This window comes from Strix aluco, chromosome 1, assembly GCF_031877795.1.
Source record: "Strix aluco isolate bStrAlu1 chromosome 1, bStrAlu1.hap1, whole genome shotgun sequence".
Taxonomy (NCBI): domain Eukaryota; kingdom Metazoa; phylum Chordata; class Aves; order Strigiformes; family Strigidae; genus Strix; species Strix aluco.
Window position 1 is genome coordinate 25,791,197 of NC_133931.1, and position 26,997 is coordinate 25,818,193.

General features: G+C 40.9%; 1 protein-coding gene across 2 annotated transcripts; it reads right to left on the reverse strand.

Moving 5' to 3' along the window:
• Positions 1-394: 394 nt before the first annotated feature.
• On the reverse strand, positions 395-22,135 carry PLEKHF2 (pleckstrin homology and FYVE domain containing 2). 2 transcript variants are annotated; one of them, XM_074815471.1, is made up of 2 exons: positions 22,012-22,135; positions 395-3,822 (listed from the first exon to the last, which is right to left on the reverse strand). In XM_074815471.1, exon 2 carries the CDS (start codon positions 3,806-3,808, stop codon positions 3,059-3,061), a length of 750 nt encoding a protein of 249 aa, XP_074671572.1. In that variant the 5' UTR covers positions 3,809-3,822; positions 22,012-22,135; the 3' UTR covers positions 395-3,058. The 2 variants fall into 2 exon arrangements, with proteins under 2 accessions (XP_074671572.1, XP_074671581.1); XM_074815480.1 differs by having other exon boundaries at positions 21,982-22,099.
• Positions 22,136-26,997: the final 4,862 nt, after the last annotated feature.

Here is a 26,997-nt window from a genome sequence, read left to right on the forward strand (position 1 = left end):
TCTTGTCCCCAGTGGTGGTTCGACAGGGCCCAGAGCCAAGACCTGCAATGCTGGGGCTGGGCTACCTGGCACCCTGCCACACATGGGACATCCTCCAGCCTCTTCCAGTGGCTCAGCTGACACTGGTTCAACAAAAGTCAAATTTTGCAACACATTTGGTGATCCCTGTTTTAAACAGTTACTCAAATTTGTATGTTGCTTCTAAATCCATAACTACATTTATTTCTAGTTTAGTCTTAAATCTCCTCCTGTATGCTTATAGTCTAAGTTTACTAATCCCTCCTGACCCTGAATAATAAACTTGCTGCTAAAATACTTATCAAGATAAAAAACAGCCACCCTATTTTTTGTCACCCTTGAAGGTCCACACTTAAAGAAAATTAAACACATAGGCTTGAAGCTACATCGTATATTTGTAAATAAAATAATTTGACAGAACAAGATTACAAAGTACGAAACGAGCCCTTTCAGGAATTTGTAAGTACAACAGAAGTTGATGTTAAGTCCATTTTGTAAAGTTTTAAACAAATACCACTGAGGGATAGGAGTATTACCATAAAACACTTTTTGTTTTTTTTAATGCTTTCTCAAAAAGCTTGGACCATATACATCAATTTCAGATTAGAAGTCCCACACGCACACATTGGTTTGGTTACAGCTTCAGGGATCAGTGCAGCACAGTGCAAGTTTCATTCACAGATAAAAAGATATTTGAAGTAGGTACAAGAACATTCTGCAAAATATAGGATGTGATCTAACTGTTGGCAACCCTCCTCCCGCCCCCTAAAAAGTGCTGAAAAGTAGAGCACAACATATAGAATCACAAGGAAAAGTACACAGGGAGATGGACTCTTTAACAAGACAAGTTAATATTTGACAGCTTAAGAAAGAGGAAACAATTGCATCAGGAAGAAAATTACTGTTAGTCATTAGAAGGTATGTACAAGGGAAGTTTGTACTTTGATTATGTAGAAAAACTGAAGCTGACATGTCTCCATTCCTGAAATACAAATATTGAGTAAGTGAGGTACAAGAAGTAAGCACTATTAACTGGAAGTGCCTTCTCAGAATAGCCCGTTTTCCCCTGCTGCAGGTCACCATTCCCTCATCTTTCAAGGAATAAGTGTATGCAACTACTTATTTCAGCTATTCTTTGAGTATATATGATTCTTTATTGCTTATCTGGCAATTTCACAGAATCTTTCTGGTCCCTAGTCTCCATCAGAAAGCATTTTCCATTTTTATGCTTATTTCAAAGTAGATCAAATACTCTTCAGTGCTTTTCAAAAAAAGCCTTATTTTTAGAAATTGTCCAAGCTAAAAATATTAATGCAATTTTCACCTGAAGCAATGTATCACAGACTATTAACGCAGAATGCCTGCCCTAAAGACGCTAAGTGCATCTTTACCTATCAGAAATCTCAGAGGGCTACAACTTTGAAGTGCTCTGCTAATTCTTATAAAAAAAATTATGACTGACATTTACAGCATACAGAATGGGAGACTAGTGCAATATGCAGCATTGATTGTTTATTCAATAAATATTTAACCCAATTATTGCCAACCAAGGCAAACAGTGCAGAAATTGTCAAAGAGATACAAAAGTTTAACTTTGTTTTTATAAAGTCAGTTGCTACTATATTCAAACAACTATTTCAAAGAGGTTTTTCTGCTTCAAAATTGACACTACTATTATAAAAATATAGAAACGTAGTATTTGGGGGTTTAACATGTCTTTGCAAGTCTAATTCTTACATTTATACAGGAACATGACACTTCTGTATTCAAGAACTTGTTAAAAATAAAAACGAATACTATGGTAGAGACATTTTCTGCACTGACAATTTCATTATAGTTCTTAAATACATCTTTCTTGGTCCTGGGTATACATTTAGAATGAAGTAACTTGCATCTCACATTTATCCTGAGGTCAGCTGTGTAAAAAGGAAAGCCAATTTTATAAGGATACTTGCAGGCTTTTTGTTGACAATATGAGGTTATTTTTAAACAAGTCAATAAAACTCCTGGGGGGAAAAACCCCCAACCCTCTCTCCAATGTTTTAAGAAACAATTTAGTGTAATTTTGGGGAATTATTTCAAAAAATAGATAGGCTATCACATCCAAATGCTTTATCACCCAACTAAAATTTCCGTATGCATTTGCCAAATTTGAAACTTAGAAACTGTTCTGAAAAGAACAAGTATAAATCCCCATGAAGAGTCACCCTAAGCTTCTCATCTCAAGATCCCAACCCGCAATGAAATTCCTAAAAGAAGAACCCCGCTGAAGCCTGTAGGAATCTGCAGAGTCTTCAGGTCTGCCTGCACGGGGGAGGATGTGTGATTCAGGTCTTTGTCACCCACCGCGGGGTACAGTTATGACCTTGTCAAAGCTCCACTTTGAACACAGCAGTTATTTTCAATAGCACCAACAATCTCTCAGATACCAGCATCAGGCAGATAACAGACGACATAGAATAGGTTTGTTTCTGCCTGAATCAGCACAACTGGTACAAGGCACTGCTTGGCATAGGAAGTCATAAATAAGAGCAAAACAAGACAATTTCCAAGTTTTGTGACATTTAAGTTTGTAAATTATGTCACAATTCAACTTATTATATACGATGGTTAGAAAAACAAGATCGTCTAAGGGATTAACCAAAACATCACTCTTCCATGCATGCTTACAGTTTTTCTCCCTGTATCTGAAAAAGCCCACTTAACATATCAATATGAAGCATTAGGAAGTATGGGTTGTTAAATTAAGAAAGTACATTTTGTTCTCCAATCTTCCACAAAAGTCTAACCTAGACACAACTCAAGTATAAGAAGTTGGAAAATATTCTGATAACATTTGCAACAGTCTATCCCTGCAGAGGAGTGAAAAAACTATTGTCTAGAGAATTCATAGATTGAGGCACATCGCAATTGAAGATATTCAGGCATATTTTATGGCTAGAACAGGATTTTTCTGAGGAACCTCACTACAGACTTCCCCAAAAGCAGCTCCATATGGTTTGAAACACAAATTGCAACACATGGAAAAAACATTTGGTCCTTAATCACTACTGTCTTCATCATCGTCATCATCAGATACATCATTTAAAGATGATTTAGGTGACTGGCTGTAGGAGTCTGATCTAGTGGACTGACAAGCAGTCATCTCCCCAGTAGAAAGAAGATCATAGCAGAAATCGCAAATTCGCACAGGCTTGGAAGACTGGCTCGGGAGAAGAAACCTCTTTTCAGAGCAAGGCCCGCACACAACAAAGCCGCACTTGCGACAGTGGTGACGACGGTTGACAGGAGTAAATTTTGCTTTTTGACAGCGCATGCACACAGTGGCTTCTGAGTCTGGTACCCAGACAGCTGCATGTTCATTGCTAGGAGTCTTCCCGCTTTTGGAAAGCAAATCAGAAACACACTTATTTATGTGGTTCATCCACTCAGACTTCTCTGTAGCAGTGGCAGCGTAAACTGCAAAAGACTTTGTTGGTGTCTTGATAAGCCACCCATTTCGTAAGTCTCCCTCATCCTGGATGGAGTCAATAGTGACGTTTTCCAGTGGGATTATGTGCTGTTTATTGTATTTCTTCTTCTGGATGACAATGTTACCATAAACAAGAATGTCATTGAACAGGAAGAACTGCCTCGCTTTGGGCTTCTTCCTACACAGCTTTGTTAGTACTCCCTCTCCGATCAGAACACGACCAGGAATAGTCAGAGGCTGACCAGCTGCTCCAAAGCAGTTTTCCACTATACTTATTCTTCTAGTATTTGCCTCGCTGTTTGCCAAGCGATCCACCATCTTTCACAAGTATCCTAAAATTAGCAAAAAAAGTTTGTTGTTAGAACAGGACTGATTCAACAGCAGCCATCCCCAAGGAAGGTACCAACCCCGCATTTCTTAAAATATGTAACAGAACCCGCTGGCTCAGAGGCACCGACTTGGACTAGATTTAAATAAGTATTAACACCTAAGAATTTTTAGCAACCGATTAGTCTTTTTTTCAAAAGCAAAAATGTTCCATCCAGCTGACAGCTATCTTTATCACACAGACTGCACCTACAGCACTGTTCTTGAGAGCCTCTGGCAACAGACTAGGAGGCTTCCTCTCTAGTAAGGTTACTGCATCCTGGTTTAATGCTTGTATTTCTCTGTATATGCTCCTGCATCTACTCTCTGGATATCAAAAGAAAGTATCATCCATCATTCCAAATTCTAATACTGACAGAAACATCAACTTAACTGAGCAGCCTGGAGACCCATGTTAGTGTTAACACTATAAACAAAAATTATATAATTGATGTTCACATAGGAAACCACCATTCCCAAACTCAGTATTGCTCTATTTTCACCACGTAAACCTTAAATCATGGGCCAAACCCATGAATCTACCTACTAGAAACATTTTGTACAGGCCACAGCTTGCATCACCCACCACCTGCTTTCATGGCAAACTCGAGCCAGGAGCAGGGAGCGAGTCACTGCTGGTGGCTCACTCCCTGCTTGCTGCTGCCTTCTTTTTGCATGGTCCCCCCCTCCTCACACCACATCTGCATCCATCACGATCAGGTGACATACACAGGCAGACCAGCACAGAGGACATCTCATACAGCTTGCAACTGCTCCTGAGAAAGATTAAGTGACTTGCACTGCCTTAAAGTTTAGGCAAGAAGACTTCGTGTTTCAGGAAGTGCTGATGTAAACATAAAGAGTACATATGTTCCAATTACATACAGATTAAAACCACCCCTCATCCTTCCCCAAGTAGCAAATAAGATTTGTCTCTTGTAAGGGTAAGATTCCTGAGACATCCAACAGGGAACCGAAAATAAGAAGTCACTCTAGTGATTCATACCTCAGCAAACCACTCTTCAGCCTATCTTATACCCTAGAGCTTCCTGGGCAGAAGTCAGGCAAAGGAAACTCCTGCCAGTTTGATCCAGATCTCTGCCCGGCAAGCCCCTCCTGAGTATGGCCATGAACCTGAACCGTGTGCTTGCCAAAGCCATGAAACAGCTGGCAGAGTCAAGTACCAAGAACAGACCTGTCTCTCAGCATGCAGAAGCAGTGCTCTCCTGTGCCTTCCCTTCCAGCTACCGCAGGGCTGATGCTCACAACACCCTTTGGTACAACCACTGCTTTGAACAGGCCTGGAGGAAAGCAGAGTACCCAATACTCCAGTGCCTAGTACCTGTGCTTCCCAACACGATCCCAGTTTGGGAAGTCCTCTGTGTTCACCTACCTTTTCTTTTAGATCGACACTGTCTGCTATCAGTACAGCATCAGCCTATAATCAAGATGAAACGAGGCTGAAACAAGGCTCAGACTTGATGCTGCTCAGACTCTCTTGCTCTGCCATAACCTGATCTTCTTCCTATGAATCAAAGCTCAGATACTTCCTTACAAAACAGGGATGAAGCTTCCTGACAGAAATTTGGTCTCAGAGAAACCTCTCATGAGGCCTCATCTAAATAAGTATGTGACCCCTGACTACACAAATCCACATGCCCAATGTTAAGTATGATTAAAAAAATAACTTGTAAGTTACTGCTTTGAACGCTTAATTAGTTCCACACTAAAATAGTTTGACAACTGGGCTTGCTCAGATATAACTAAACTGACCTTTTTTTAAGCTCTGCACATGACATCATCTCGTATCAAAGACACTGAAGACAGAAGAATCTATAAGCTTTGTCCATTGTTCCCTTTAAGAGATGCCCACAAGTGGACACTGTACTAAATCCCTAAATCCTTCTGCAACACCGAACTTAGCTGATACAGTTCTGCTTTGTTTCCTTCTGTGGCGACACCAATTTATGCTATCTGACCCCCTCCCTGCTCCCTTACACCATTTACAAAAGCTACACAGTGAATTAGATCAGGGCTGATCAGATGAAAACAAACCAGAGAGTTTTAGGGCACAGGTTTCCAGGATAGCTGTGGTGGAGGGAGACGATGGAGGGATGGGAAGTGCTTAGACAGTTCCCTGCATCAGAAGTACACTGGCTTAAACTGATCAGTAAACAGAAGTATTACATTTTGTAGGGTTTTCTCCTCCCACAGAACAGCCAAAGACTCAAATTACATCACTGTGATTCATTTTTTTTAATGCTATGACTACAGAGGCACATCCAAAATACACCTTTCAACAGACATCTTATTTCTTTCAGGCATTCCAAGCACCAATACTAACTTATATACAGATGGGGACACACAATAACAACTCTTTACATGTTTTATTCAGCATTAAGATCTAGCCATTTTGGGGTTTTTCTTTGTTTTGGTTTTTTTTGGGTTTTTTTTTTTAAATATACACCTTCCAACTACCTACTACCACATGGCAAGGAGGCACAACACTGGCATTTGGGAGTTATTTCTGGGCTTCACTTGTACTACAGCCTTGTCTAATGCAGAGATGCCACTCCACAGAAACGCTGTTGGCTTGTCCCAACTATTATCACTCTCTTTAGCAAGGCAAAAGTGCTAAGAAAGGAATGCAAAAGATAAAGTAGGAACTTTTTGATGTGTGTTTGCTGTAGTCCTAGGCTCAAAAAAAATCAAATTCAGGTGCCTGACTGACAAAGCCCAGGATTTGGAATGAGGGTTAATTGCCGTTAACTGCCATTCCCATCTAACAACATGCTAGCAATAAACAGCCTTTGCAGGTGCCAAAGCTGAACAAGAAAGCAAGGAGCCAGTCACAGGGTCAGTCTGAAATGATTCAGTAATCCCACGATCTCTGTGAAGTGGGGAAGGAAATCAGTCAGCAGAGTGCAAAGGGGACAGACCAGAAAAATACGCTTTTCTGAAGGTACAAATCAATACTTCTAAACTACTTCTAAACTTCCACTTTTATACGAATTATCTGCAAATTACAGCAAGTTAAATGCTTTTGCTAGTCCACAAGGGGGACCCCCCTCCCTCCCAAAAAACCCACAATCATACTGATGCGTTTCAGTGAAGCAAGCTCTTGGTGTAAAGCTGCAGCGACCTGTAGGAAGTACTCGCTGCTCCGCAACTCCAACTCATGGCGCTCTGCACTCCCTGCCAATAAACAGCAAACTCGGCTGAAGGTCACCATGAAAGCTTTCAAAATACAAGTCACTGGGAGAAAAAAAACAGGGGGAGAAAAGGCTAAAGGTTTTAATTAACTGTTCTCTAGGATGACCCAAGAGAAAACAACACCAACCAGGATCGTTTAATGGCTTCAAACCAAGACACATGACTCCAGAACTTGTGCTGAAGACTGTACTGTCAGCTTGTGAAAATACGTACTACACTTAAAGCAAGAATCTGGGGCAAGGTAAGGACTATTAAGACAGATAAAAAAAAAAAAAAAAAAAAAATCACATCTCTTCTAAATTGAAACAAATTCTCACCTATCAGCCTCAGTTAAGACAGTAAAAGCCACAGACTGCTGATGGATTATTCTACCTTTCCAGAGCATGAATTGTATTTTCCCACACTAACAGATTAGACTTTTTAAAATAAGCACTCTGACGTTTTTCTCATAAGTTTTTAGAGAACTAAAAATTAAAAATCCATCTGAAATCCTATGCACACTAATGCTCATTCACCTTCACTAGCCTTTTCTGAGAAAGGAAGTAAGTTCAGAAATGGATAATGAGAAATTACCCAGAAAGTATCACAATTACACATAGTAATGAAGCATGGAAAAAACAGACCAGGAATACAAATGAGAAGCCATCCCATAAGTCACAAGAGGTAAAATCAGGAGAAGAGGTGCACCTCTTCTTCTCATGAGCACACATACCAAGGAGATATTAACTTAAAATACCATCTGGACACACAAAGGAACTTTTAACCCCAAGGTGTCACAGTCCAAGAGCTATACAAACTACCAATCTTTTGAAGTGACGACAATATTTTCTTAAAGTATATTCAGATATATGGTAAAAGATAACAGATCATACCCTGGAACTGGGTGGCAATACCCTCCCTCTCTGCCAGCTAAAATTTTCTTCTGAACTTCTGAAGTTTCTACTGTTGGCCTCTATAAGAAGAGATACTGTATTACTGTCCTCAAGATGCAGGATCTCAAGACCTGATCAAACAAAGCAATTCCCAAGCAATGGCAAATTGCTGAAAAGATGCCCCAAATCTTCCCCAAAGCAAGTGAGGAACAAGCCAGAACCATGGGCTCCAAAAGGATAAGAGTGCTTAGGGATATGGTGTAGTTGAGAATGGTCAGTGTTAAGTTAATGATTGGACTAGATGATCTTCAAGGTCTTTTCCAACCTTGACGATTCTGTTATTCTGTGACAGGCTAGACAGCTCCACTTAAGGGGAGAGTGGGTGCATTTTATACGTAGTCTGGGTTTATGGCCACTATTAAGTCAAAAAACTCAAACCTATTTCTCAGATTTTTATCATGTTTGACTCCAGTTTCACACTTTTTGCATACAAATTCCCAAAGGTCCCCAGGCCCTTATGCAAGGAGGACTCCATCTGTCTATAAGGACCATCAGTCCAGCACATCAGATTCATTTTTTGTGTCCAGGCTGCAGTGTAGTACTAGCTGCTAGTCAAAACATCACAAAAATAAACATCAACTTGTAAGAAAAATTAGCTACATAAAGTTGCACCATGAACAGAGTTTAGCAGCCTTTCCAAATAAATCTCAGCTCTCAAAATGTTGCAGTACCTTCAGTTTGTTCTCCTTCTCACATACTGCTCTCAGTAAGGCCATTTCACAACAAAGATGCTGGGGCAAAGGCTTTCATCTCTGTAGTATACTAAGTTATGTAAAGGTGACAAAATATTCCTCTACCATATGCAGAACTGTCTTTGACACTAAGTTATTTCTACTTTACTCACAAGAAGCTTCTACAGAAATAACAATTTTGTTATCAAGATATCAAAATCACCTTGCTCCCCTATTTCACTCCAGTTTTGCATTTGTATCCTGTTGGTGAGAAGAGTCATCTTCAAAGTGAGCAAATGTAGATGTTACAGAAACCTTTGAAGAACTAACAAGTTACCCACTTACCTAAAACACAACCCATGTTGAGGAAGTCACATATTTATTACAGTTATTAACATTCCAGGCTACCACAGCAGGAAAATGATTCTGTTAAGGTTGCTGTGCACTGACAAGTCACCTCCCACATAATTGTTTCTTTCTGCCGCTGTATCCTGGTGACCAAACCAAAGATCTCCCAGGACTCAATGCTTCTACAGGTCTTGTTTAAATTAGGAGAATTTTCATTTCATATGCTAGCTCTGCTCTTGATAGAGGCCAGACTAAACTGCACAGAAGAACAGCTGAAGACGCACATAAGGAGTCAACTAAGAAGAAAGAAACCCTGACTGACATAGCTACGCTTAATTCAACACTGCCAGAAAAATCTTCTACTACTACACTAGCGCTGTAGCAGCTGGCATGATCACCACAGAGCAGAACCACAGATAACACAAAGGTGCTGGAGGGGAGAAAGGAGATGAAAAAAAGCTATAATGGCATAGTGATGCAGACTGCATACAGCTCAGCACAAAAGCATTTTCTCACCCCAGCTCAGAGCATACTACCATCAGAACCAGCACTTCCCTTAGACTGCCAGACAAGCACAAAAGGTATGCAGGAGAGGGAAACAACCCAAATTCCCAAGTTTCTTCAGCAATACAGAAGAACCAGCAGTGCTCCATTACTTTCTGGCCTGGGCAAGAACAAGTTTTGTCCAGTACACAGTCCCTGCTAACAAGCATTAGTTAATAAGCAACTAATTTTTAGCATTATTTTTCTTCAACTCTCCTTCAAGGGAGGAAAATGCTAGTGGCCTTGCCATAATTGCCAGTTCATCTATCATCATCTTTACAATTAGCAATTAGACTGTTAACAATTACATTCAACACACTGCATTAATACAAACCAGGCAGTCTAGATTTCTCAGAGCCATGGTTATCAGGATGCAGGCAGCTCATCCATTACTATGTACATTCACAGTTAAACTGACAGCTTTAAAGAAAAAAGTGTATTTAAGCTACTAGAAAAAGTACAAGAGCTCAAAACTAAACATACAGAGGCCCATCCAGTCCTAAAGCAGTAGCAGATCCTGGATGTTTCCAAGCCAAATTCAGTAACACAAGTCCAATAAAAAAATTTCACTAACCACAGTATCTGATCACACCATTAGAACAGACGAAATGAGATCTAGGTATTGTTTCAGTGAAGCAAATGTAGAGAATAGAGAAGACTCAGAAATGGAGGAATACAAAAGGCATAAAGAAAGAAAATTTGAAACAGCAGATCTAAATGAAAGGATATTACACTTTGCCATCCAATAAACTTCTAAATAATTATCCCGTTGTCAGAGCCCTTGCTCTCACACCTGCATTTGCACATACAAAGTCAGCAACTGTGTTCCACCACATACGTTCAAACTAAACCATTTTCTTTCTCACCTAAGGGTAACATACATGTTTCATAATAAAAGTTTCTGTTTACAGTCACTTAATAAAAGGCGAAAGTTAAATATTTTATCATGTTTGACTCCACAACTCGAAGACTCTGATTAAAATAGAGATTTCAAATAGAACTGAATCTTGTTTTATTAATCACGTAAGTTAAATATATATGAAAGGTACAGAAGATCAGTAAAACTTTTACAAGACAGAAACAAGACAAGGACTATCTGCAGACCAAATATCTAACGTGTGTTAAATGACTGGTTTTCAAGATGACTCACCTTTTGGATCTACAGAGAAAAATATCACCTTCTCCTTAAAAAGAGTTCATCAGGCAGAATCACTCATTTAGTACATAATTACGTACTTGTTTTTAGTAGTAGGTTTCCAATAATTGCTATACGTTATATTATCACATTAGACTCATTCAGCTTTCCTCTTGCACTTTGCCTATGCAAGGAAGACACACTAATTTGACTTACAGTTGAACAAAACACAACAGAACCCTCATACATCCCTCTGATTCAAAGCTCTGTCCAAAATGGTAGTATCACTACTTTTTGTGGACAAACTTCCAGGTGTTAAGGCATTTCAGGGCTGTAATACTGTATTCTAATCTCAATATCAGATGTATTGCTCTTAAGAGCAACACTTGACTTTTTGCACCACTGCCAAGTAAAACACAGTGTAAATTTCTCAAGTGCAACCTGTTTAAGGAAACTTAACAATGTCTAATTCTTTGAAAATAGTTTTAGTACAGAAAATTGCTGAACTAAACACATGCACAGCAGATGTTCTAAGTTTCTGATACGGGTCAGAAGAGAAATCAGCATAAATTTTACATCTTACTTTGGCCTCACTAGTTCCACCTCCTACATAGTCTCCTTCAATATATACAGAGAAGGATGATACCGTCACTTGTCCTGAATGTTTCACTGCGTCATCTTTGTTGGCAAATTAAGCTTTCTATGCACTTAGATCTCATTAGCTGTAATCAGAATCCCAACGTTCATGCACAAGTCAGCACTAGCTGTCAAGGACCATAAAGGTAATAACAAGAGCTGGATTAAAGATGATACAGAAATACCAGCAAGAGATATTTAATTAAACTTTATTTCTATCATTCAGTATGTAGAACATTGAGGAAAATGAAGTTTTAAATATCCAGTAACCCATTTATTAATTCATTAATATTTCATTCTATATTTAACACTTAAATACATCTGTAACAATTAACTGCAGGTGTTTTGAATACTGATTATATATTCGCCAGTTGCTTTTTATGAAACAGCAAAAAGACCAATTTAACCATAAAGTTAAATGAAATTAAAAGAAATTTCACCCCCAAAAATATTATGCTGAGAGGAGATATGAGTGACAAATGCTTTCTAAAGGTCTTTATCACTGCTAAAAGCTGACATGACAGTAACTAAGTGCCTGTACTGTGCTGGAGCTAGCTGTCCTGGATGCTATTTAAAACATAAGACAACAACTGTCATTGAAAGAGAAATACAGCCTTCTAACAAGCAGTTCTCTAATAAATCTCTTCACAAAAGTACTCCCAAAACTGCTGTATTTAACAAACTGTCCTGCTATCACTACTGTAACCAGCTGCTAAGGAGGCAGAGGATAACCCTGATGACACCTGAAAGATGAGTACCAAGAATGACAAAAAGCTACATCACAATACTGCAAAGAAATTGTAAGGACCAACAGATTAAAGAGACTACATCAAGGTAGAGATGGCAGCAGGAAAGGAGGCAGTAAGATCCCTCTGAATTTCTTCAACATAGTCTTTATCCAGAATCACTTTTGACTAATCTGGTTAACAGCTGAAGCAATCAGAAGGGTACCAGTAGTGGGATAGAAACTTTGAGTTCATTTACAGACAAAAAGATTACCTTTTCCTTAAGGCAATGTATGCTGTTGCCTCTGCACCATTTTCACACCCTTATTAATTATTGGCATTTAATAAAACCAAAAACGCAGCAAGATAAAAAACTGGAAGAAGATGGTGGCAATACCACAGCTGCTTTGGATTACTCTAAGCAAAGATGCTTGCGACATTTTCATACAAACACTATAGAGAAAACGTAGTATAAGCATCAATCAATACTACACCCGCAGGAAAGTGGAACCGATGATACTGTGGACCTCTCCCAAGTCTCATTTCTATGATGCTCAGAGTAATGTTTTCTACATGAATGTGGTTTTTCATTTTTTCTTCCCCACTGTGAAGACATGGCTTCCTGCATTGCGCAAGCCTGTGAAGCAATGGCTGTGGTGTGGGGAAACACAGCTGAGCTAACTCCCTCCCTTACTGGTATATCCAGTACAAACGAGCAGCCTTAACCTTTCATTTGTCTCGATGTGTTGGCTAATGTTCTGGCATCAGCCATGGACTCACAGAAACCATGCTGGAAATATGCTAACAGCAACCACGTTACTTCATACTGCATGACCTGCAAATACTCTGCATTGCCAATATTTTAGAAATCTTTAGATTATTTCTCAGCCCAGCATTTAGTCACGTCCAAATACACCACAAAAGCAAATCCCTGCATTTGTCTAGCTGGATGTCATCATAAACCTATAGTTACCGTAATAACCCAGACAGATCTGTTTGGTTTTTGTTTATAAACTGCTGCAAATGATTGTCTTAAGTCTAGTCCCACTAGAACTCTTCTTGAGGGTAGAAATCCCCATTTTAACTGCCTAACATAATAATACATTACAGTTAATTTTAGTATACTCTAATTTCTAACTTACAAGGAAGGATTTCCGTTTCACTTTAATTGACCAGTTGTGTAAGAATTGCTCATTGAATGTAAATGATTCTAAATTAAGAACAACAACAAAAAAAACTTTATTATCAAGCCTGCATGGCAAGTGCATTGCTCTTCAAATTTGCAGTAGCCATTATTCAACAGAGCTAGGAATGCCTAGAAAGGTCAACTCCATTTTGGGGATGGAAGTCATTTCTAGGTAGATCTTTCAAGATGTATGACCTTACATTCCCCAACCCACTCAGAAGCTAGTTTGGGTACAGAAAGCTATTTTTAGCAATAAACTCTCTGTTTTGCCAAGCAGCATACGTATTAGCACAGCAAGAGCAGAACAATGCTGTTTTACTATCCAGGCTACTCTGCTGAACAGCTAGCACACTGCCTGAGCTGCTGTATGCATCTAAATCCTGCACATTAGCTTCTCACAAGGTTTGTTTTTTAACAAAATAAACCTCAGCTGGAAAAAGAACACCAATTTAACCTGCTTGTAAAGAGAAAGACTAGCTCCAACATCCCAAATGAGTTGTAATGCTAAATAACCACAGAGGACACCTGAGGAAAATAAAGGTATGCGGAAGCGGGATGCCCCACCAGACAAGTTCAGCCAGTTTACAGCAGCCCTGCACAAAGGGTGAGAGGAACCACCCTGGCCTTAACGCCACGTGCCATAATGCCAGCACCCCTGCTCCGAGCAAGAAACATGTGGCACCCTTTAAGAGACACAGAAATCCGGAACTGCTGAGTCCCAAAGCTGTTCCCACTATCTTCTTCTCCTCCTTGGCAGTAACAGAAAATATGAAAGATGCAAACCCAAACAGTACTAAAGGGTTCCTACCACAGGGAAGTACACAATCAGGAGTGCCTCAATCCACTCCTAGACCAACTGCAAGTGGTTGTATTTCCCCTCTGTCCCCAACTTCACTGGAAAAAGTCCCCGAATGCCTCATAGGGGAGGAGAAACCTCATTGCATAAGCCCAGGAGCAACATTCTTGTAAGAGATCCAGCTTTTTCATTAAATCAGCTGCTTATTACCACTGTCAGGCTTCTATTTATAATAAACCATGGTAGCTGATATTGTTTTTGTCTCCTGGCATGATAGAGACAGAGCTGCTGCTGGAAAGAAATATGCAGTTCTCCACCCCCCACCTGGTAGTCAAGGGTTGGAGCAACAAAGGGAGCAACTTCCTAAACTTGTTTCATCTCTGTGTCCTTACCCATCTGTGAACAAGCTGAGTACTCCCCAAGCACCAATACAGGCTGACATGGCTCTGAACTGCACTTGCGAAACATGGTACTGCCAGCCGAACTGCTGCCATTTAGATGAGAAAATTCTTAACACCTTTCAAGATGTGAAAGAAGAGGTAGCCAGCACGTGCATGTGCAAACCTGGTAATGGCTAGAATTAAAGGAATTTAAAAAAAAAAATCAAAACCAGCACAACCCTGAAAGCTTGAGTTCTGCAAGAAGAGGTGAACAGGCAGGCCTGACCCACGATGAACAGTTTTTGACATCAAACTCAACTGGCAAAGCACAGAAAGCAAGATTAAGGCAACTATGGGCATATAAAATACCTCCAGCTGTCAGCATACTGAAATGGGTATAAGTAAAAAGGCTGAGGCTTTGTACACTTTTATATAAACTATGTATTTATAAACTATGCAATACACATGTGCCCTTTTAAATTAATCAACAAACAATTAACTGAAAAAAGCCCAATATTCAGATCAAATCTTTTCTGTCATGGGAAAATACCCTAGCATTTCGACTTGCCATTTGTATGTGTTTAGGAGCACTAGCAGTGGTTAGCTTAGCCCCTGGTGCCAGCAAACTGCATCTTTCATCTTAACCAAAACACTGGGAATACACACCAGAATATGGTTTCAAAACCACAGATCTTGAGCCCAAAAAAGTTAAAGTTCCTTCCAAAGTTCTCCACAGCTCTGAGTAGCTAAAAGCCATCAGGAGAACAACAGACCAACACCTTACAAATGTGCCAGAAGACTCGAGGGCAGAGGACAGGAGCCTGGCATTGTGCTCCAGCTCAAAAAGCTCCAGCAGACGTGGACCCTGCATGCTGGGCCGATGCCTAAAGGACCACTCGACTGGGCTGTGATACTAAACACTGGAATACGTTTTTCTGTTTACAACTTAATGTTTCCCTACTCCAGTTGTTTAGCTGTTTGAAGAGTCTCTCCCAGCAAATGTTATTTTCCAGTTTGGCAGCAGTGACTTACCCCTCCCTTCCAGGCTGCCTGGACAGGCGCCGGGTGTGCCCTTCCCATCTGATACGTTGCCTGCGAAGGAACAGCTTAACTGATGACAGCCCGCCTCACCAGCACCGAGGCACCCATCTGGGTAGCTGGGCTAGCAAATAACTTGACATATAGAAATACCACACTTAACATTAAATGGACATTGGTGAGGGATGTGAAAAAATCAGTCAAAAGGGTTTGACCAATTTCAGAACAAACTAGATCTTGCCTTAAATTTTGCCAACCCAGCACAATGAAGAGAATCCACAGCATCAATATACCTTTTAAATCTTGAAATAGACTTATTTAAATTCTTTCAGGGAGGGGACACAGCATCATTAATATAGAAAAAACAGATCCAGATACAGTTGTTCCACAAGAGGTGCTGCCAAATCCATCTTGCAAGCAGTTCTCCAAAACCAGATTGGTTGTGTGGCTTGTTGTTGTTATGGATTATTGTATTTAGAGCACACACGGAGGCAACTTGCTAAGGGCTAGCTAGACCATCTCTCAGTCAATGTGTAAAAGCGGATTTGGTACTCAGTGACTGAAATAAATAGTATTTGCCAGCATGCTTCTTGCAGCATCTTTAACCTACAAGTAGAGAATACTTACAGAAGGATTTCCGATGTGTATCTCTTATATGCAAGTATAAAATAAAAATAGCACCTCTTAGCTTTCAGAGTACCTGCACGTTTTAGCACCTGACAGCTACCAGAACATCTATCTACATGTTCAAATGAGCTTCCTCAAGTTAACAGAATTTTGTTTTCCCTTTCTTTGTGAATGCACACCTATGGCACACCTGACTTTCTTCACTGGCTTATGTCTTTTCACTATGCACAGGTACTTAAAGTGGCCAGTGTTAAAAAAAATAATAATTCTGTTTTAAATTTTCGTTAGTTTACTTCTGTTACCATTATGAGAGAAGTCTCTGAATTTTACTAACAGTCTAACAAGGACTGGACTAGAGAGTTATCAAGTAGTCAAAGCTAGGAAAGAGCTGTTAACTTCCTACAAATAACTGCTACACAAAAGGACTTCTGTTTTTAGCTAGCTGTGTTTTAAAACAGAGCAAAGTTTTCCCATGCAGTCTCACAATTTATAGGCACAGCAGCATAACCACATCATCACTATTTTTATTATATCAATATTATTTTCACATGCATGTGAATTTAAAAAATTCAGATACCCTGTTATAGAAAAAGAAGCTGCACAACAAAGAGGTTTCTTTTACCAGTTCAGTAATTCCAAGCATTTCCACAAATTTTTAAAAAAACACAAGCCAAGTAACACCACTCAACCTTCTTCTCTGACCAGGAGCAATCACCTCAGCTTTCTGCTGCTCTTGACCCAAGTTAAGAAATCTACACTTCAGGGGGCAAACCAATACTATATTATACTGCAGAAATACTTTCAGGAGGTCAGGCAGCTGGCCACTACCTAAGCAGGGTCAGACAAAGCACTGCTGCAGCACATCTTCAGTATTATAGTAGGAAAACCAGAATATTCAGACATACATAGTCCCTTAATATTCTTAACTCCTTAAAAGAAAATAAAACCCCAAACAAATTCTACCACTAGTTCTCCAGCAAGAATAGACTAAGGGCAAGTATGGCAGGCTGCAAGGAATCTTTTTCCTACTATTTAAACCCCCTGAAAGAAGTTGCTTAAAGTGGTACCAAAAAATGGCTCAAGCCCCAGTAACCATGAGCACAGCAGGGCTGTCATCAGGCTGCAAACCACCAGCCCAGAAGAAACCAGGGGCTTGCAAGCAGCCGAAACACAGCTTGGGGCTTGGAATCAAACCACATGTTGTGATTTTCGGGAAGCTTGACAACACCGAAGTGCTGCAATGATGGACCTATCACTGTTGCCTCCCGCTGCAAGATTTAAAATTTATTTATCCAGCAATATTTAAAATACATAAGCCAAGCACTGAATTGCTCTTTCTTGAGAAAGGGACATAAGCCCTTTTTTATAGCCAATGCTGCTACTTGGTGAGATACGAGCAGACAGTGATGGTCTAGAAAACTGACATCTGACAGCTATCGACAAAAGCCAAAAGGAAAGCTTTAACAATGATACCACAAATAGATTTTGTCAGTCTTCAATGTAAGCAGCTTTTCAGCCATAACCTGTGTGTTAAAGGGGCAGTTCACTTGCCTCCATGCTGCTAACCTACATCAGAATTGGGGTGGTGGGGAAAGAGGGGTGGAAAAAACATTCACTGTCACACACAGCTTTCAGAACAGAAGTACATTGCAAATCAGTCTCAGAAGTTTTACATTACCAAGTATTGACAGCTAAGTCAGGAGAAATTTAAAGCAGAAGGAGAAGGAAAGGAGTAATTTCCTGAAAGAACCCTGTAATCACAGCAGCTTATTGTAGGTGGCTTTCCTGGGAAATGCACTCACTGGCCTTTTTGTCCTTTTACTGCTCGTCAAATGTGTTTGATGCATTTTAAAGACATATGGAAAGCACTTGGAGCACAGACATTAGAGCACTCAGCACAACCCAGTCCTCCGAGTGCAATAAACAGCCTCCAGAATACTGCAGGGGCTCGTGGTCCACGTGATTCTCATCCAACAGGCCATTTTCCTTTGCTCTTAGGCTCTTATTGCTGCAGCAAAGATAACACGATATAGAGGAAACTTTGAAAACGGCACAAAGGTTTGCACTGAAGTTAACGTGCACAGCTCACTGTTCCGAGAAAGATGCTATCTGACAACCTGAACAGCAGCGTGTACAGTACACTCTTTAATATTAATTTGCATTAACAAATTATGCGTACACTTTAGAAATGCAAATGTCAAAAAAACATGCTGTAACTTTTGCAGAAGGCATACTAAGTACTTAAAAGCAAAACTATTACCTTTAGATGATATGTCTGAAGTACAAGAGGTATCTAGTGAAAGCTAAAGCTGCTGATAGAAAAATCAGATACCCCACTATCTAGCAACTCCCCTGTATCTGTCTGAATCAGTCCAACTTCTCAAGAGATTGTATCTCAACACAGTAACTAACTGCTTGTATGTTATCTTACTACATACAGGAATGGGGGGGGGGGTGTTGAGAGAACATTCCTGTATTTGAAGACCTTAACTTTCAACTGTTTTTTCTTTTCACACTTATACAAAATGCCAAAGTCCTGCTATATTACGTACAATAGAACAGTGTTAAGCACATTGTGTAAAACATAATGATGCAAAGCAAAAAATGTCTCTTCCAAATAATCTTTAAAACCCTTATTTACAATCACTAGTAGGCTTAAAAAAAAAAAAAAAACCACACACCATCACTACATCCAAGGCAGCAGCACTCTTACCTATTTATGCAACTTCAAAAAACCAAAGTAAACATATGAGTGCATTTTTGACTATGTGGTACTAAAGTGGCAGGCTGAAAAACATGAAGTACTCTTCTGTTCAATAACACTTCTGCACAATATTATTTATTTTCATGAAAGAAGAATCTTTGTCCTACAACTCTCAATCAAGCCACTTCTCATGCAAGCAGACTCATTTATTTCAACAGGACTACTCCTGTGGCTCAGAATTTGCAGGACTCTGCTTGCTAACACAGTTGTCATCACATCTTATAGCTTATGACAGTGCTAAAATAATCTTTAGTATGGTAAATGTGTTCTACCACATCTATCTACAGAATAGCTTTTCATCCCCCTCAACTGTAAAAACAAGTCCTCCGCTAAATCATGAAAACAAAAGTTATTCTACAATAGCCAACTTTGCATTTGCTGCATAGAAAGAAAGTTTTAAATATACGGTTCTATTTCAAAAGCCTATCTGCACCTTATATATTGTCTTTCAGAACAATCCCCAGATTATCACACTTCCATCAAAGTACTGAATTAATCCTTGAAAGCAGTAAAACATATACACAAGCATCATGTACAATTTTTTTAAAAATTACATAAATGAAAGAGCAAGCTTAAATATTAAGACAGCTTGAAATAAGTCACAAATGCAGTATCAGAACTTGAAGCAGTACAGAATAAGGTTCATTTCTTAACACAAAAATCAAGAAGCTAACTAGCTTTCTTACATCTAAGAAACATACCCACTGTTAGCACTGGGGTTTCCTTATTTGACATCACCAGCTAATAAATGGCCTTTAAGAACAAAAACCTGCATGCCATTTGTTTGCTTGACCACCACTTCCAACATTCGAGCTAACAGACACATTTTCAGAAAATCACATCTGCACATGATAAAAATTTCAACTCTCCCTCATCCACGTGCCATGCTTTGACGCTAACCTTTCACTTTATCACCTCTATCCCTCTTGGTGAAGACAAGTCACCAAAACCCTGCAAGTGTAACAAAACCAGTGCTTGTGCCCTGCCTTTATTGCTGTCACTTGGCTCTTTGCAAGGTAAATGAGATGTGCTAAGTTCCATCGTATATCATGCCTCACCTGAAACTGCAGTCCCATCTCTCTTTACTGCTCTGAAACCTTCCCACATCCACTAACCACAATGGTGAAACCTAAAAGTCACCATGCCATTTGAATGTAACAACCATTTTACTGATGATAATTTTTGTAAACTAAAGGGCTTCAGGATGTTATGGGTAAATCTTCTGTTAGTCCAAGGATATATGTAATGCTAGAGTTAAGTCTCAGCCCATAATTTAAGGGAAACAGAACGCTGCTCTTGCTAAAGAATGATTTCATCACTGCACCTAATGCAAGCTTGCTTCTAGGTGAAAAGACACTACTCTGTCTCTTGCTAGAGCATACAACAGAGGAAACTGATCCAGCTTCTCCAGCTCCAAATTTCTACTCACTGGTTTTCATTTCACATTTAAGGGACTTCCTCTACGTGGATTTCTGTGCAGAGCAAAACTCACAGACACACCAAAAGGCACATGGCTGATTTGCATTCAGAAGCAAGAATTTGGGACTCAGGTTCACAACGCTTCACTTTCACTGTTGTTTTCACCAAAAGCAGCACAGCATTTTATTATTTAACAAGCTGAGCAGATACACATGACATTTAACTACACAGGGATTCTTACTTCTCACTCGATTGGTCAACAGTATTTCGATTACGCAGGTTAAAAGGAAGAACATGGCCTTCTGAGCTGAAGAACCGATTCCTTTCTGCATGTTGATGACTGAATACAAAGCAAATTATCAGTAGGATCTCAGCACTGATTACACTGCCATCTTTAAATACTTCCCTTCTTTCAGACAGCCATCCCTAAAACAATTCAATACACAAGTCTTAGAACTTGAAAGCTTAGTATTTCAGTTCTCTTTATTTTGGGAGAAAAAGAGGAATTAGCAATCTCAGTTCTGAAATTGATTCTAGGGTTTGATTTTAGACCCACTTTACCTACTGTATTAACCTCACCTGAACTTAAGCTGTTAGGCACATTGCAGCCTCAGATGTAGTATTAAGTCAAGTAAGCATCAACCCCTACAGTAACTACTCAGCACACCTGACAGCCTGAGTTAGGACTCAGTGATGCTTCTGGAACCACTCTCATCAATTCAACCAGAAGACAAGGAAGAAGTCCTTGATCTCTGGTTAAGGATATAACAGGTCGTTTTGGTTATCGACAATTACTGCACTGATGCTTCACACCAAAACTTGAGCTCCAGCTGTTTCTCTTAGCAGGGACAAAGACGATGCCAAGACGCACTGCTCAGCACTCACTCATCCCTTTCTTGCCATGATGAGCAGTTTTACCATTTATAAATATCAGTGCCTATATACACAGTATTTCAAATGAGGCGAGAGGAAAAACATGTGGCTAGCTTTTCCTGAGCCGCTTTCAGACAACAGCTTATGTACCATACATATCTTAAGCAGACCAGTCACGTTCCTCTCCAAAAATATGCCAATTTCACAGAAAAAAATAGCACCTTATGATCACAGCCGCACCACTCGCGGTTCCGCTGCCTTTTTTTTTTTTTCTTTTACCACAGCATCAAGACTTTTTCAGGCGGCTCGCTCCGAGAACGACGAGGAGTTTAAAGCGGCAAGGCGCTGCTCCGGCGGAGAGCTGCCCGCGGGGCCCGCCGGGGAAGGCAGCGCCCTCCGCCCCAGCCCGTCCCGCCGCCCCACGGCGAGCGGCCGCCGCCGCACGGGCCCCGGCCGAGCTGGGGAGTTTCGGGCACTTATGTAACAGCGCGGGGCCGCTGTCGTTGTTGTTTTCCCCACCCCGCTCCAGAGGACGAACTCGTTTCCAAGGCCCCGCAACTCCCCTCAGCGCCCTGGGACAAGCCAGCGCCCGCCGCCGCCACCCCTTCCCTCCCCAGGTCCTTCCCGCCCCGCCGCCTCCCTCCCGGCGGGAAGCGGCAGTGCCCCCGCGGACGGCCGGGACAGCCCCGCACGGCGGCCGCCAGCGGAGCTCCTTCCCCGCCAGGCAGCCCCCAGCTCCCAACATGGCCGCGGAAAAGCGGCCAGAACCCCAGCGGGGAAAGGCTCCGTGAGGAAAGTTTCCCTCCCCGACCGACCCCGGCGACCGACCCCCTCGCCACCTGGGAGGCGGCCGGGCCCGCGCCGCTCACCCAGCGCTGCTCCACTCCGGCTGCCGCCCCAACACCCGGCTGCCACCAGCCCCGCCACCCTCTCCTCGCCCCGCCGCGGTCATACACCCCACCGCCGGGGGACGGGCTCCGGGACACCGCCCGCGCGGGGCGGGGCCGCCGCCATCTTGGGAGGAGCCGGACGGCGGGAAGGGCTGAGGCGGCGCCGTCCTCCCCTCCACGGCCGGAGGTTTTGTCACGGGCTTGGCCCCGAGGAGGCGCCCTGCGTGGGGAGAGCAGGGAAGGGCTCGGCGCTTCTCGACCCACGAGTGGCACCTCGTGGAAGAGGGATTGTCAGGACACGAGAGCATTATTTCAAGTTGTTTTGAAAAACCCCACGTTTCCGTTCTTTGTGCACCATCCCAGGTCCGTGTTTTATGTCCATGGCTCCAAGCATACCCTCCCAGAAGTAAATAAGGATGGTCACGTTTTTCATTAACTCTACATAAACCTTTTATGGTACACAGAAGAGAGTTACTAACTTGTTTTAGTTTGAAGAGTTGCCAGTCAGCTTGGAGAAACTACAGCAGGTCTGCTAATACGACTCCCACCAGAAACGCTGCTGGAGTTGTAAACACAAGGACCCCCTTCCCACCTTGGTATTACCATTTTCAGTGTCTACACATCAAATCATCCAGAGCAGCATTTTCCAAATCTAGCCATCTGATCAGCAACTGACCTGGTCCTTCCAAGATTTCCAGACGCCGGTGGGTGCTACCAGACTGGGAGGGTGGCTGGAATGTTTCAGGGAGCTGTGGAATGGAGGGAAGGGGGCACAGCTCCCCTGTTTCAGTGGCAACACCATGCACTGCTGTGGTGCTGCTCCAGGAAATGGCCCAAGGGGCTTTTTTTAAAGAAAGTTTTATTTACATACAATATAGCAGGGTTTTATTTTTTAAATTTCACATTATTTGGCAATAATGCAGCTGGCCTTTCTGGGGAAAAAAAATAGAGTAGTTAGGTGGTGGGGCTTTCCACGCAGTGAACCCACTGAAGTTCCTGAATTTCATCTGAGTTTTTTATCCCAGCTCAGGGAATACAGATAGGCGAGAGCCACACCATAGAGCTGGATCTCTCCCACAGTGGGAGATGAACATGGGGAAGGGGGCAGAACATGGAGGGCTGAGCACACATGTCCTCCCACCCTACAGTACAGCGGCCTGGCTGTCTGCTCCTCCCTTAAAATCCACCCAGCGTGCAGCTCCAGCCAAATGCTGCCCTAAGGGTTTATTGAAGGACAGAAATGAAGGAATGGCACTCTTTCACTGTTGTGACAGATGTAGCTTCTGGACATGGGGCACATTTGAAAGCTTCTGTGTGGGGGTGTGACAAGTGACATGGACAGCTGTAAAAGACCACTGACATATGTTCAGATGTGCTCCCAGCTCCATGAATGAATCTCCTACAGAACCAAAGCAAGCAGGGCTGCTGAACCCACAGCCCTTCTGCAAGTAACAGATCAGACCCCTTCCAATGGATCCTGATAGAGAGAATGAACAGTGCTAAGGAGGAAGCGCCTGGTGAAGGAGACAAAATCTCTCACCAAGACAAGAAACCCATGGTGAGCTGCTTGGATTCTTTGCAGAAAGCAAAGAGGATGCGTGAAAAATATTTTTTATTAATGCTTTTTCTTTCTCTAAATAATATTGTGGTAGCTTTTTAAGCCCTGATGTCAACCCATATATGTTGCCTGTCAACAACAATTTATTTTTTTAGAGCTTTTCTGCAAAATACGTAAGTTTTCTTTATCACTCTAATCTCTTCCTTACTCCTTTTTGAGATCGGTTCATTTTGTTGTAGACAAAAATAGAAGGAAAAAAAAAAAGAAGTTCCATAACGCTCAAAAGAGACCACTCTTCTCTTGAAACTCAACAGCAGCCATAAGAAGTGGTGTTTGACATCTGTTTACCTTTGTGCCCTGTCCCCAACAGTGACCACTACTGGAGGCTTAAGAAAAACAAGTAAAAATAGAGCAATTGCATATTTATCTCATTAACTGAGCTTCTAATAAGTCTTCTTTTGGTGCAGGGGGGATGAAAGAATGTGGGCTTCACGTGATAGAGGTTGCAATTAATATGCTCCTTAATAGACACAGCTGATAATGAATTCCTAAATTTATCTAATTCCTTTTTTCACCTTCATAACATCATGTGGCAATTTATTTATTCTTTGAAAATTCATTATTCAATGATTGAATGATTCAATTCATTAATTCAAAATAAATTATGTATCATCTATAAACATACATTACTAAATTTTTGCTGCCATTTATTTCTATTCATTCTATAGGATCCAGCACACCTAAGAGTATAGTTTGTATTTGGAAAATTATTACACCTGCTTGCTAACCTTTGAGCAATTAGTTCTTGGAAAACCCACCACAGTCAACTAAGCAGCTGACTAGAGCCAAGGATGAACTGCAGAAACTTGCTGTTAATCATTTCTGAACACCTTGATTCTCTAAACAGAACCCAGGCCAAAGAGTGTTTTACCTTCAGTTGGGTCATCGTGGGCTTAGAATTTTACTCTTGGCATAGGAAAAAAAAAAAAACTTAGCAGCAAACAGACCACAGCTGCAATGGAAATAGCCAAGTGACAAATATTCTCACACCATTTTTATGGAACTGCATCTAACACTCATTAAAATGATGTATTATGGTTCTTATTTTCCATGTAACATTAATGAGAAGAGGCAGTCAAAGAACTTAATTTAGTAATTGGCTTTAAGCATTTCCCTTTTAAAATAAAAACATGTAAATGTATGGACATTTTCTTTTTTTGCTGTGAAAAAGCACAATGTTTGTCTATCTCATGTATTATAAACAACATGTCCAGTATAACAGGACCATCTGTAATTTTATATCATTTTAAAATATTTTGTCAAGCTTATGCTAGTAGCATGAATTTCTGGCTGTTAGATATCTTCCAAAAAAATGTGTTGCAAAGGTTTTGAGAGTTGCATTAAAATTACATATACTGTTGCATAATGAAGAGCTTGCACTGATGTGTATTATCATGAGAGCAAGTATCTGTACACATACCATAGAAACTAAACCTGGGGACTCAGATTCAAGACCTCAGACTGATTCCCAACCTCTCTGGGTTAAAATTGCTTAAGTGTGTTCTGTAAATTTAGCCCCAAGCTGTGAACTTGAATCCAGATGGTTATCTGTAGGTTTTGTCTCAGTCTTTGGTTGAGCTTTGTCCATGTACAACTATTAACAGAGTTTAACATTTTAACCTACCTTAAAAGCTAAATTGCAAATTAGTAGGTTATTTTTGAAGTGAGATCAAAATAGATGGCAAAGCAGTGCTGCTTCTTTCTGCCCCTCTGTTGTACATACCATACAGATGAGACTCAGCAATAACCATTTAACACTGTATCTTAACAAATAACAGAGCCAGAAAGGCTCAAGCCAAGCTCATTTTCTGATGGACTGCTTCTCTGACACTGACAGAAAGGGATCGCTGGTTCTGACACAATAAAGATTTCTGCTCACCATCTGTATATTTAAAAGCTCTTTGGAACTACTCGAGGGCAATTTCCAATCAGCCAAGGGAAAACTAACTAATCCATTATTTTTGCTCTGAGTTTTCATATTATAAGAATTTATCATAAGTGAGAGGCTGCACTCATTGTACACCTAAGGTATGAGAGAATTTGGCAAAGAAGAAGCCACAAGAAGCATAGCCTTTCCTTAGAAATAATGTTTATAATAGAAATTTGCACAAACATAGAACAACCTTTTATTTAGTGTTCATCCCATTTTCATTGCAGAAACTCAGTTCTCTTCCAAATAGTGTTCTTTTTCCTCAGTTTCCACAGCCAAACTGCTAGCCAACAGCCTGAGAAGAAAGGGCTCAGAAGCTGAACCAGAAATAACTGTTCGTTTCCTAGGGATGGATGTGTCTCATTTTGTCCCTCAAATATACATGTCATTTTTAACTTTAGCTTTCATGAAATACTCCATAATGCTGAATTCTAAACTTGCACTGTTGAAAGCAAAAGATGATTCTCTACTCCTTATTAGAAGTCAATCTGGTAAAATAGATTTTTTTAAGGGAAAAACCTCAATAGGTGCTAAGTTTTGTACTTTTTGGCTTCCCAACTGCCATAAAGGCATAGCATTTTTGCAGTTCAAAGCATATTACCTTACTAAAAGTTTAGACTATAGGATTTGTTAACTATACAAATCATATGAATCTAGCTTTGTGGACGGTTCTACAAAACATTGAAGGAGTTCAGTCCCATGTGTTCATTTCTGAATAAACCATTCACCAGAATTTGGAATTCCATCCTTAAACTGTCCTGGTTGGAGCTCTGGTTTAAGACGATGAACTCCCATGTTCAGCTTGGGCAGTAACAAGCAATAGCTCAATTAAGAAAGTGTGGATGGACAAATCTTTAGGGTGTTTTTACATCTCCCGACGTTAGAAGACAACAAACAGATGTTATACTGGATTTGAATCTCTGGGGATTTTTAAGCAATGATAACAGTGTCTGACCATAAACTGGCAGGGAAGGAGTTTCAGACCTCTATCCCTCCAGGAATGGTTTGCAATGAAGCTTCCCAACAGACTGAGGCCCAAACCCATGTCTTAAAGGCACATAAATGCCTAGTTCCCGGTCTCAGAAGCGGACACTGGAGCTTGTTGCTCTCCTCTCGGAGGTGACAAATACAACGACTAAGCCTGTACGGTCATGGTCCCTCTCGCCTCTTTCCAAATGCATTGTGAATCCTGTGCTGCATCGTGGAATAACCCCTGGAAAAAGCTGAGTCGCACAAAGCAGCCTATTTACATCTCCAGAGCTTCAGGTTAGCTGTCTCCTGGTGGATAAGGCACCCTTCTAAATGATGAGGCCTTGAAAGTGCAACAAAATAGAGGGAAGATGGGTTGGGGTCTCCGTTCCTGGGATGTCTGTGAAGGACAGCAGCCACGGCTGTATTCTGGGAAAGTCCAGCCATG